The sequence below is a fragment of the Pararge aegeria genome, chromosome 24 (assembly GCF_905163445.1).
Source record: "Pararge aegeria chromosome 24, ilParAegt1.1, whole genome shotgun sequence".
In the NCBI taxonomy this organism is placed as follows: Eukaryota; Metazoa; Arthropoda; class Insecta; order Lepidoptera; family Nymphalidae; genus Pararge; species Pararge aegeria.
The window spans coordinates 6,663,623-6,676,761 of NC_053203.1; the positions used below are offsets into that span (position 1 = coordinate 6,663,623).

Here is a 13,139-nt window from a genome sequence, read left to right on the forward strand (position 1 = left end):
GATATCAAATACATTATCTTTTGTTTACAGTAACAATTGACGGAACAGTACTGATGGTAAGTGGAAAACTATCGCATATAAACATAGCAACACTTTGCAGGGAATGCAAGGAATATGTCCAAAAGAGTAACAACCTGAGGTGTAGGTATTAAGCTTGTTTCTGTAATTATAGCAGTAACCACCAACCGTGGTTGTACCGCTCTTACAGTGGGAAACCAGTTTCCCAGTAATGAAACAAAATGGCGCTCTTACAGTGGGAAACCAGTTTCCCAGTAGTTTAACTAGATGGCGCTCTTACAGTGGGAAAACAGTTTCCCAGTAGTTTAACTATATGGCGCTCTTACAGTGGGAAAACAGTTTCCCAAAATTCAAACTAGATGGAACTTTTAAAGTGGGAAAACAGTTTCCCAATGTTGAAACTAGATGGCGCACTTACAATGGGAAAAAAGTTTCCCAGTACTGAAACTAGATTACAGTGGGAAAACAGTTTCGCAATGTTCAAACTAGATGGAACTCTTAAAGTTGAAAACAGTTTCCCAATGTTGAAACTAGATGGCACTCTTACAGTGCGCAACAGTTTCCCAGTAGCGTAACTAGATGGCGCTCTTACACTGGGAAAACAGTTTCCCAGTATTTAAACTAGATGGCGCTCTTACAGTGGGAAAACAGTTTCCCAATATTCAAACTAGATGGACCTCTTAAAGTGAGAAAACAGTTTCCCAGTATTGAAACTAGATTGCGCTCTTACAGTTCCAGTATCGCTCTAGAAAATTTGACACTGGGCACTCTGAACAGCTGATTTGCGTTGGAATAAGAATAGCGGTAGTACTTCCAAAGACAACCTGCTTCTAAAATCTGCCAAAGAAAAGTCAGTAATTTCTTACCGGTAATCATTACGACGTGTATATTGGCCTCCTTTAGCTCCTGAATGATACCCGTAGTGGCCGCTTTCAGACGGTTCTCCAGAATAACCAGACCCAGAAACTCCAAGTCGCATTCCACCTGCCAATGATCATTTTTTTAATATGAAAGGCTTTAATGGTTTAACTGGCAGTGGTATATATAATCATCATCATCCTTACATCCACCCTTTACCGACATACTAAAGGGCACGGGTCTAAGAATGAGAATGGTTTGGACCCCTAGTTAAACTTACCTCCTCCCTTTTCATTTTTTGCAGTTGCTTGAAGGTAACCTCCATGATGCGGGTCGACATCGCTATCACTCGATATCCCTTCTCCGCGTATGAACTCAGCACCTCGTTCAGATTTGTAGGCACTGCGACGATAGATTAAAAATGCGACATCAGCATTAAAGTGGCAAAATAGTTCAACGTGATTTTTTTTCAGTGTCTGGTTGTTTATCTGTATATTATAAGTATTTATGTATATTATTAATAAAAGTATACATAAGTTATCTTAGTACCCACAACATACAACTACTCTTACTTTGGGGCTAGATGGCAATGTGTGTATATTAGTAATATTATATCTATCTATTGTTTGAGTTACCTGTATCCGGTCGGCAGAGTGTGCGTAGCATTTCCGGCGCACCCTTGCAGTAGACCCGTATGACGTCCTCGCCGAGGAGTCGAACCGCTACTGACGAGCGTTGCAGCGTCGACACAAACTGGTACTGAGACACTATACCCACTTCTAAGGGCACCTGTGGGTCAGAACCAAATTTATTTAAGTAAGTAGTTATACTTAATTGCACACCAAGTAACACATACAAAAACGACATAACACAACGAACATAACAATTATGTTGTACAATTGGCGTAGCAATTGGTGTAGCAATAATATATTATATGTCTGTATAAGTGTGTATATTACACACTTATACAGACATAAAATGTAAATTGTTGATGTTGGAAAAGAGCAACTGCTGAGTTTCTTGCCGGCTTCTTCTCGGTAGAATCTGCCTTCCGAACCGGTGATAAAGTCACTACAAACAGACAGACTTGACGTTTCAAAAGTGCTTATATTAGGCCTACTTGAAATAAATAAATTTTATGACACATATAAGTGTCTATATATACACAAATTCTTACAAAAGATTTTAAGAGGAATATACAGGTATATACAGACATATATACATACATAATTAAATACACAAATTCTTTCAAAAGATCTTAAGAGAAAAAGATAGGCTAGTTAACATAATATATAAGAAAGAGAGTTTTCAAATGTGCACTGTTACACATGGAGTTAGGTAAAAGTATTTCAATTCAATTCAATTCAATTTTATTTATTTGCTGATACAGGTAAATAGGTGTTACAAGAAAAAATATATATGCAGATCTTAACTGTACCACGCCAAATTGGCATGCAAAATATTTTCAGGGTAGTGTTTAAAATTTTAAATTGTTACTACTAGGTACAATTAAAATATTGGCAACTACAATGTTTATAATAACACAATACAATTAATAAAATAATAAATTACAATTAAGTTTATATGGGCACATGTCAAAGAAATACAAATAAATTAATAATCACTAACAAATGTCATTTTAAATATTCATCAATAGTATAAAAAGAATGTCTATTTAAATATTGAAATAACTTATCTTTCAAACATTTCATGTCATTTATTAGTGGCTTAATTTCGTCAGGTAATTTATTGAATATTTTTATCGCCATAATATAAAAACTATTGTTATACAGAGCGGTTTTATGTGCGGGATATCTTAATCTATTTGTATAAGGTTTATTTTCAAATTCGATAAACATGCTTTTGTTGGTGGCCTCAAATAAGACTACCTCATAAATATATAATGATGGAAATGTTAATATGTTAAGCTTTGTAAAATTTGTACAGTGGTACAGTTAAGTACAGCTTTGGTCTCCTGGAAGAGATCGCTATATAGCGATAAGGTCGCCATATTGTTACCTTCTTCCATAACGCTCTATTTTATTTGTATTTTGTGAATTTTCTGTGTGTGGTGAAACAATAAAATTGTATTCATTCATTCATTGCTGTATTCCAGGTGTCTAGTGTGAGATTCCAGGTGTCTAATGTGAGATTCCAGGTGTCTAGTGTGAGATATTAGTGTGAGAGCGCCATCTAGTTATAATACTGACAAACTGTATTGCCACGAGATGGCGCTCAATTGCGCCTGTCAACGCAGGCATATTTGACACCCCACACTGTCAATACCCCAAAAGAACCCACCACCACAAGTTGTGTTTAGCGACGGCTTCAGCCCCATTTTAAAGATCAAAGGCATATATTATTTATGAATTAAAAAACCCCGATATTTGATTGACCATTTCAGACAGATTTTTATTTGACATAGCTGAAACACATGCATATAAATATATGCTTGATATATATGATTATGCTCTTTAAAAAAAATCGGTTGATCCGTTCAAGGAAATACGATGCCTGCGAAGCTTTATAATATTAGAAGCGATGATAGCCCAGTGGGTAGGAACTCGACTTCAGTGTCGGGGAGCCGAGTTCGAATCTAACCACGCGCCTCAAACTTTTCAAGTTATGTGCGTTTTAAGTAATTAAAATATCACTTGCTTCAACGACGAAGGAAACCATCGTGAAGAGACCTGCATGCCTGAGAGTTTTACATAATGTTCTCAAAGGTGTGTGGAGTCCACCAATCCGCACTGGGCCAGCGTGACCCGTGCGATATGATGATGACTGTAAATGCTTACGTGTAAATCATCGACGTTGATATTGGCGGCTCCTTTTGGTCTAACAACGGTGGGTGTCAGCATTTCGTAGTGCGCTCGCTCCGGTACTTCCGGCTCTTCTAACTTCCATGCGGTCGATTCAAACATCTGGCAACAAAGCAATTATAAAGGTTTAACTTAAAGGTTTCTTTTTAAGTAAGTAGAATAAGTTTGTGATTTAATTGATAAGTACTTACATTGGGGGAAAAAAAAAATATATATATATATATATAATTTCCCCAATGTTAGTACTTATCAATTAAATCACAAACTTATTCTACTCTTACTTATTTAACTTACTTAGTTATATATATATATTATATTATATACAATATACCTATACGGAGCACAAGTACATTATTTTTATCTATTTATTAATAAGACACACCAGCAATTAATTGTAACAACATTCATAAAAAAAAAAAAATGTGTTAGTATTACAAATTCTGTCTAATACCATTACAATAATCAATTATAGGTTTATACAGCATTATCGTTGTTATCTCCGGTCACAATTTAAAAAAAAAATTAAAAACTTAAATAAGTATTTAACTAAAGATTAATAAAAATAATAATGGAAATATGAATTAAGCTATTATAACAGATTGATAAGTAATATAAAATTAAAATTTATAATTGAGATCATTTATATTTAATTTACATACAATTTATTCCTAAGTTTATTCCTTCCTATTTTTCCTAAGTTATATTAGTACTCATAACACAAGCTACGCTTACTTTGGGACTAGATGGCGATGTGTGTATTGTCGTAGTATATTTATTTATTTATTTATTACAATAGGTACAGACAGATGTTGCGCGCGCGCAGTTCAAGGCCGGAAGGGAAGCTACATAGAGCAACGACTACAGAGTGCAATCATAGCATACATATTACAATGTACCAAAGACTAAGGTACATAATGTACAAAGGTTTGTAGATTTCCACCAGAGAAGAAACATTTCAGAAATTATAAAATCCCGGGTCCTACCACTTATGAGACCATGGCAAATAGCGAAATCCAAGAGTAAAGACAACAGGTTGAAAAGTTACCTTCAAGTCCAGGGGATCTCCAGCCAACTCCCCATTAAGCAACGTTAGGCTGTGGCAGCAAGCCATTCCTATCTTCAGATCGTGAAGGTCATTCATATTTCGAGGATCTCTTTGTGGTCGTCCCAATATAGGTGGGGATACCGCTGTACTGACCGCTACTACCCCCCACATGTCCAGACCGTCTTCCGTTAGTGTTCCTGTCTGGAGAAAGGGATATAAAATTAGTATATAATAATAATAAAAATTGCATTATTGTTCCTTACAACGTTTTACATATAGTTTTAATTAGATTCTTAATTTACATAATTCCATTTTAAATACAATAAACTACTGGTTGGGTTAGTGATTTTACTTAAAACTGTTGTTGCTGCTGTACAATAATATACCTAAGATAATCGTTAACACTAAAACTTTACCAATATTAAAAAACTTGTTTTTGAACATGTACTAAAATACCGTTCAGTTAAGTTAATTTGACCTCTTCGCTGACTTTTTCTTTAACCACCCGCAAAAATTTTTACTTTTAAATAATTTGGTACATTTGTAATTTGGTGCACACTTTGAGATTTTGCATTTAATAATTTTAAAATATTATTGTATAGTCGATGAAAGTGAAACAAAAGAACACTATTCTTTTTGAGAAATGAAATTCATTAAGCTGTAAACTATGTTAGATTCAATATTAGTTGTAAGGACCGTCTTTGGCGGTAAACGCCTCTTTCATGAGTAGCCAGGACTTTCTGTCCATAGCTGCTCCTACACATGCTTTTTTCTGCCATCTGTATTATATCATCAAAATGAGTACACTTTCCCCTTAATAAGGACAGCCATGTGGTGAAGGCAGATCAGAAAACAATTGTCACCATCCCGCCTCTTTTCGCGGTTGTCGTACGAGGCGACTTAGGGGCGGGCACTTCATGCGCAAAATCACTGCCTACCTTAAAACTGATGTATAGCTCGTATAGAAGGAGAATTTTGGCTCTTTTCATGCAATTCACCTGCTGAAGGTATACCCTGGTAAAACCCGGTGCACGCCACTGCTTAGGGAATATAACGAAGAACAGAAAAAAGTGTTCTCTGTGCTTTTTTATAGTAAAAACTGACAAAGAAAGTGACTGGGGATAACAAAAAAAAATGATATATAACTGTGACAATATAAAGATTTGAAGTAAATAACTTACCTTATCAAAGCATATACAGTCAAGAGAACCGCTGACATTCACAGCTCTAGTATTAAGACACGATATCCTTGCCCTTTTCAGTCTGGAAACTGCGTACAGTTTGCCCACTGTCATGGCGGCGGGCAACGCCGGTGGCACCACAATTGTTATTATGTCCAGCGCTTTGAGAACTATGTCACCGGCTGTCAGAGCTCTGGCGGCCTGGAATTAAATACCACTTTACTATACACTTGGTTGCTGACTATGGGTGTTTGAGCTTTGGTAACATTTCTCATTAATGATATTAGCCATTGGTCGTAGCGTGATGTTATATAGCCATAATTATTACTACCAATAAAAAAAAAATCGACACAGAATTTACTGAAATTAGCGCGTTCCACCAAACAAAATTTCAAAACTTTATAATATTTCAACTATGTATCCTATATGTTGACCCGGGATATCAGCTACCACTATATCAAATTTTATTTAAATCCGTTCAGTAGTTTTCACGTGATGCCCGGACAGACAGACAAAAATTAAATAAAAATCGGTGTTGGACTCAGCATCCCCCGGTCAAAATTTTCATAATATATTAAATGTGCAGAAATCTTCCAGTTACAGTTTTATTATAAGTAAAGATTTAACAATATTAAATATTAACTATTTTATGACTCATTTTTAACTTTCGTGGAACTTTCTACCATTTTGTATTGTTTACTCGTTAATATTGTACCTATTCTATTTCGTGGAACTACATAATGTTATTTTATCGCATTCTTTTCGAATGGACATGTGTGCCTGTGTACTTACCGTCCTGTTTGTCGGACTTACTCGGTTTATAGTTATCAATTGCGAAGGAAGCATCATGTCAAAACGGAAAATTAAAAACTGTCATTAAGTGATGTTGTGCATATCATGCATATAATTTTATCATATAACATAATTCAAATTCAAATTCAAATTCAAATTCATTTATTTTAAGTAGGCCTACTTTATAAGCACTTTTGAAACGTCAAGTATGCATGTTTGTGTGACTCTACCACCGGTTCGGAAAGCAGATTCTACCGAGAAGAGCCGGCAAGAAACTCAGTAGTTGCTCTTTTCCAACATCAACATTTACAATCATTTTGCTATCTTGCGGGAGATGAGAGCGAGGCTGGCTGCTTCCATTCTACCTTGTCATTGAGGAATTCATCAAATGTATAGTAACCTCGCTGTACTAGATGCGTTTTTACACATTTTTTAAATGTATGCATTGGTAGGTCAAGAATTTCCTTAGGAATCATGTTGTAAAAGCGTATACTCAACCCCACAAAGGAGTTCTGCACCTTTCGCAGACGATATGCAGATATCACTAATTTATGACCGTTTCTGGTAAGTCGATTGTTAATTTCAGCTTTTGATTTATAAAGAGTAATATTTTGCCTCACAAAGACTATATTATTATAAATGTATTGCGAAGCTACTGTAAGAATACCTATTTGTTTAAATTTTTCACGAAGCGATTCGCGTGATCCAAGTTTATATATCGATCGTACGGCTCTTTTCTGTAGTATAAATATACTTTCAATATCTGCAGCTTTTCCCCACAGCAAGATCCCATTATGCCTACCCCATATTTACTACATTCGTACTTGCTGTGACTTGTTATTGCTGCATAAGAGAATAACGCCACCCATGTACCGCATTAGCGAGAACCTCGGGTTAGTGTGACACCTCTGTAAGCGAGAATTAGATTGTGCTCCATTGAACTCTCGCTTATCAAGGTTTGACTGTATATATATCAAATATTATATGATACAAAGTATAAGCCTACAACACAGAAAAAAGACTCAGAAGCAAAAAAAAATGACTAATTAGGATGCTGCAAATACTTGCCCAGCAGTGGGATAAAAAGAACCTTATGAATAAGTTCCGTAAACTAACCTTCAAAGCAATGGTATATCCTAAACCAACAAGCGCAATGCAGGCCAGGATAAATATGAACTTGTAAGAGTCCCGGTCAAACTTGAAGTCCGCTGGAACCGGGTACAAGATGCTTCGGACCAGTTCACCTTTACTCGTGTTATACCCCGTACGGAGGACAACTGCCCTAAAATATTCCAAGTTTTTATTGAACGAAGGTCAACGAAAACATAAAAATTTTGCTTATGTCGAAAATCATTTCGTATAAAAGGCTGTGAAAATAATGAAAGAATGAATGTATGAATGAATACACTTTATTGTACACCAAAGAAAAAAAGTAGTTACAGAGATATAAATACATATCAAGAGAGTACAATTTGGTGGCCTTATCGCTACATAGCGATTTCTTCCAGGCAACCAATGGCGTAAAAGGAAAAAACATAGAAAAGAGGTAGGTGGTGCAATAAATAAGATTTATAATTAAAATATATAAATAACATATATATATATATATATATAACATATATATATATATATATATATATATGTTATTTATATATATGTATTTTAAATCTCATTTCAATATCATCGTATCGTAGCTAAAAACACTCCCGACTATTTCCCCTTTCAAATAACAAAAACATGTATGACAAATATGTACACACACACACATTTAATTAAGTCCCAACTAAAACTAGGAATTGCACCTCTATACCGCACAAACAAAATGGTCGCGACTCAGCTTCTGCAGGTTTTTAAATAAAAGCCTGAGGTTTGATGTTCTAAAGACCCACGCAATTAAATCATATTATCTGACTGTGCCGCCAAGCCATTGAGCGATCCAGTACGATATCGCGTAGAAATAAGAATATGGCTTATAACTGCCATACCTCTAAAAGGTTAGCATGTTTACTGATACTGATAATGAATATGATCAGGTGAGATTGCAGGGAAGGCCAAACTTGTAGTGAAATGAGAAAGAAATAAACAAAAACTCACTTAACAGGTTCGTTGCTGTAGTACCGTGTTTGAATAACCTTCGTGCCACAGAACAGAACGCTAGAGCTGTGCTCTTTTAGATTAAACTCTTTGTCGATACGTTGCAACGCCGTCTTCGTTACCGGCACTGACTCACCTGTATTACATATTAACAAATTTAATTTTTAATCGGTGTATGAAAACATTGTAGTTCGATCCCCGATACAAAACGGTAAATATAAACATTATAGTTCGATCCCCGACACACAACAGCGAATGAAAACATTGTAGTTCGATCCCCAACACCCAACTATGAATGAAAACATTGTAGTTCGATCCCCAACACCCAACTGTAAATGAAAACATTGTAGTTCGATCCCCAACACCCAACTGTAAATGAAAACATTGTAGTTCGATCTCCGACATAAAACGGTAACTGAAAACAATGTACTTCAATCCCCTACACACAACAGCGAATGAGAAGGATTTAGTTCGATCCCCGACATACAACGGTAAATGAAAACATTGTAGTTCGATCCCGGACACACCACTGTGAATGAAAAGCTTGTAGTTCGATCACCGACACACAACGCTGAATAAAAACATTATAGTTCGATCCCCGACACACAACTGTAACTGAAAACATTGTAGTTCGATCTCCGATACACAACGGTAAATGTAGTTCGATCGTAGATAGAAAAAGAAATATTTTATTATATAAACAACAACAAATTTATGTTTTGAAGAAAACAAAATTTTCTTATCCCTTTGTAAAATTTTGTCGACCTCCCTAGCGCAGTAGTGAGCACTGTTGTCTTATATGTGGGAATTCCCGGGATCGATCCCCGGTTGATGTAATTAGATAAATTATAATTTCTTAATTTCGATTGGTATGGTCTGGTGGCAGGGCCGATGTTACGAGTACCTTTCAGATAAAGCCCTGCCGCCAAGCAAGTTAGCTTTTCGGTACGAAGCATGCCACTTTGATACGTTGCTGCTACCATCTTAGCATTCCACATCATAACATTTCCAGTCAAAGTTATCCCTTGACGAAAACATTTTTGAAACTTTAGAATACAAATACGCTCACCAGTAAGCATACTCTCGTTCACTATAGCGGATCCCGTGAGCAACGCCGCGTCGCAAAGCATAGTGCAGCCATGTGGCGGTAGCACCAAAACATCTCCCGGGCAAAGAGCACGACTGTCCACTCTCCTACCGCCCCATAGTTCCACGGTGGCGTACGCTTCTACAGTCGCTCGGAGACTCTCCTGATTCTAATAATATTTACCCTCCTTTTATATAATCTACTAGCTGTTACCCGCGACTTCGTCTGCGTTTGATTTTGTTTTTATCATATTCAGTATCGCTAAGCCTTAAATGAGTACATGTGACTGTCAATTAATTATAGACAAATAATTTGCAATAAAATAAAATTGCGACTATAATGAAATATCTAAGCTATCCTATCTCTTAAGTTGGACCAGACTGCTCACGGTGTGCCAATTTAATTTAAAATCGGTTAAGTAGTTTAGGAGTCCATCGCGGACAAACATCGTGACAGGAGATTTATATATATAATCTATGTTATAAGGATTTGACGGCCAATTGGTGCAGTGGGTAGCTACCCTGAGTCCAAGGCCGTGGGTTCGATTCCCACACTGGAAAAATGTTGTGATGAACATGAATGCTTTTCAGTGTCTGGTCGTTTATATGTATGTTATAAGTATTTTTGTATATTATTCATAAAAATATTCATCAGTCATCTTAGTGCCCATAGCACAAGCTGCGATAATGTGGCCAGATGGCGATGTGTGCATTTACTGTCGTAGTATATTTATTTATTTAGTAGTTTAGCTTACTAGGTCAGAATGGCTAAGACAGCTCAGAATAAGACAGTCTGGTGCGACTTGTACAACCAGACCGTTTCCCAGACTGTTTCCCAGACCGATTAGCCACGGTGGTCAATCTCCAGAAAAATTTTCTAACTACGCGGGAGTTATTTTAGTGCTTATTGTATCGATTCAATGCAATAAGAATAATGATCGAAAATCGAATAGGTTTACTAATTTATGTTCACTCTCATCCCTATTGTATGATTGTCAATATTATCAAAACAAAGTTGTCTTATACAGGCATAACGTTGGAATAGTTACGGAATGTTTTAACATTTAAAAGTGCATAACTATCTCGCCGTTATGCAACGTTTATTAATAAGGTCCATAAGGTCCATAAGGACCAGATAGTGACAATACCAGTGTATTATTACGCGCGATTAATAAAGATGTATTGAATTATGTTGTCTCTTTCACACAATATGCGAGCGTGCGTTATTGTGCGAATGAGACGTCAGTAGCCTTTCTTTTCTTTTTTAAATCCATTCTTTAATAAAAATAGATCACATACCTTTTTAGTCTGTATAACGGATGTGGCGACACCAAAAGTCGACATTAGCACTATAGCTATACAGTAGTAATAGTAACGTTCAGCGATCCACACCGCGATGGTGAACACTTGGAACATGTAGAATGGGTTGAACACTTCCAGAAGGATCAAGGTCATGATCGTCTGCACGGGCACTTTTATCTCGTTCAGGCCGTAGATATTTAGTCTGTTGAATAAAAATTAAGAATCAAAGACGAAAAACCTCGGGAAATAAAATATATTTTATCGTCACCCATGCTTTTAATTCTCTATGAAAGATTCTGAAACAATTAGCTTATTGTCAACATTAAATCATCCAAACGCATGTTATAATGTTGTACTGAATTTCATCTTTATAATAATAATAATAATAATAATTTATTTATTTCATATATAAAAGTGTATACAGCAGAAATCTCCTAATGGACACAGTGATACTCTATTTTATTTATTTGTGCACAAAGGAGTGCTTAAACACTCGCACTAAGGTAACTTGTGTTACGAGTGTCGCCACCTTCCTTCGGACCCATTACAACAACGTGAAATTAGGCAGATGCTCTTTGTTTTTCATTATAACACTTCTTTGTTTTTCGATACTTTCTGCGCAAAGGATTTCACACATACAGCCAATTTCTTACTGTTCAATGCGTGTATGTAAACCAATGGACGTCCACTGCTAGACATAGGTCTTTTGTAGGGAGTTCCAAATACCACGGTCTACGTCAGGACTCGTTATATGTCATTTTTCCAACCCAACTCAACTCGTCGGAGATCCACCAATGCTGCAACTATTGAGCTGATCATTTGAATACGTGGTGATGTAAATACCGTGGTGATGTAAATACGTGATGATGATGTGAACGAGAAGTCTTAGGAATATGGCTTACTGACATTCTCAGTCTTCGCTCGGAGCAAGGCGGTCGGGCGGCTAAAGCGTGAAGTTGAGCGCACGTCGCACCTCGCTCGACGCCCGCCAGTCGGATCCACTGAGCACGCCCCGTGTCCCATATCAGATACTGCTTCTTGTGACGGAAGAGCCGAAATTGTTGAACGTCTATGGTCAAAAACAAAAAGATCGAATCCGAGGTATACTTTGCGATGAGCTCCCTGGCGCAAAGGTAACCGCTGTGGCGGATTCTTTAAAGCGGTAATCATAAGTTCAATCTACAGCTTGGTCAATTTAGCACAATGCCGAACACAAACTGTTGGCAGCAAGCCACAGAACAAAAGGAAAACGAAGGGAAGTAGGTTTAGAAAGAAAAGAAGGTCGAGAACTTAACCACCATAATGCTGGAGGCAAGTAGTGGTAGTCTTTACAAAAGTATACGAAAGGAGTACAAGAGAACGAAAAAGTTGAAAGAGTGGGAAGGTATTGCAAAAGACGGTGCCAGGCCGAACAGCACACTAAAATTTAGAAACAGGGAAGGGGCAGGCGACCCGTGCTATGGGTACAATGTGAGATGGTGATAACAAAAAACAACCGACTAAGTTTGTTGTGGGCTTCTTTCTTCTTAGACCTGGGCGCGTTTCGAACTCTCGTAGCTTAAATTTTAAGTTGAACTCAACTTCTATGTCATATTTTACTTGTAATATACCATCTATGTGCCTATTTGAATAAAGAAATATTTGACTTTGACTTTGAATATCCAGTACGAAATTACGTGAGGATTTTCCCCTCCCGATTATAAAAAGAGGTTTTGTTTAGGAATTATTTAATTGTCTCTGGTCTAGTGATAGGAGGCTTCTGCCAACGCCGAACCTAATGACAAAGACGCGAACCGCGAACCGTACTTCCACAAACTCGTAATGCGAAAAATAATTTAAAAAACTGGAAAGGTATTCGTAAAATCCCTCGGCAAGCGTCAGGAGTCATCTCTACACAAGATCGACGTCCCAATTCTGGATTATCCTTTGCTATAATAGGCA

At 36.8% G+C, this 13,139-nt stretch overlaps 1 protein-coding gene across 2 annotated transcripts in view; it reads right to left on the reverse strand.

Moving 5' to 3' along the window:
- The window catches only part of LOC120634567 (probable cation-transporting ATPase 13A3), a 113,065-nt gene that overhangs the window by 7,444 nt on the left and 92,482 nt on the right, over positions 1–13,139 (reverse strand). For both annotated transcript variants that reach the window (XM_039905268.1, XM_039905267.1), the window contains 11 exons: positions 12,105–12,267; positions 11,196–11,400; positions 9,880–10,066; positions 8,811–8,946; positions 7,833–7,998; positions 5,925–6,125; positions 4,744–4,944; positions 3,675–3,800; positions 1,512–1,665; positions 1,157–1,278; positions 885–1,002 (listed from right to left, as the gene is read on the reverse strand). In XM_039905268.1, coding sequence (XP_039761202.1) covers positions 885–1,002; positions 1,157–1,278; positions 1,512–1,665; positions 3,675–3,800; positions 4,744–4,944; positions 5,925–6,125; positions 7,833–7,998; positions 8,811–8,946; positions 9,880–10,066; positions 11,196–11,400; positions 12,105–12,267 — 1,779 coding nt within the window. The remainder of the gene's footprint in view (positions 1–884; positions 1,003–1,156; positions 1,279–1,511; positions 1,666–3,674; positions 3,801–4,743; positions 4,945–5,924; positions 6,126–7,832; positions 7,999–8,810; positions 8,947–9,879; positions 10,067–11,195; positions 11,401–12,104; positions 12,268–13,139) is intronic.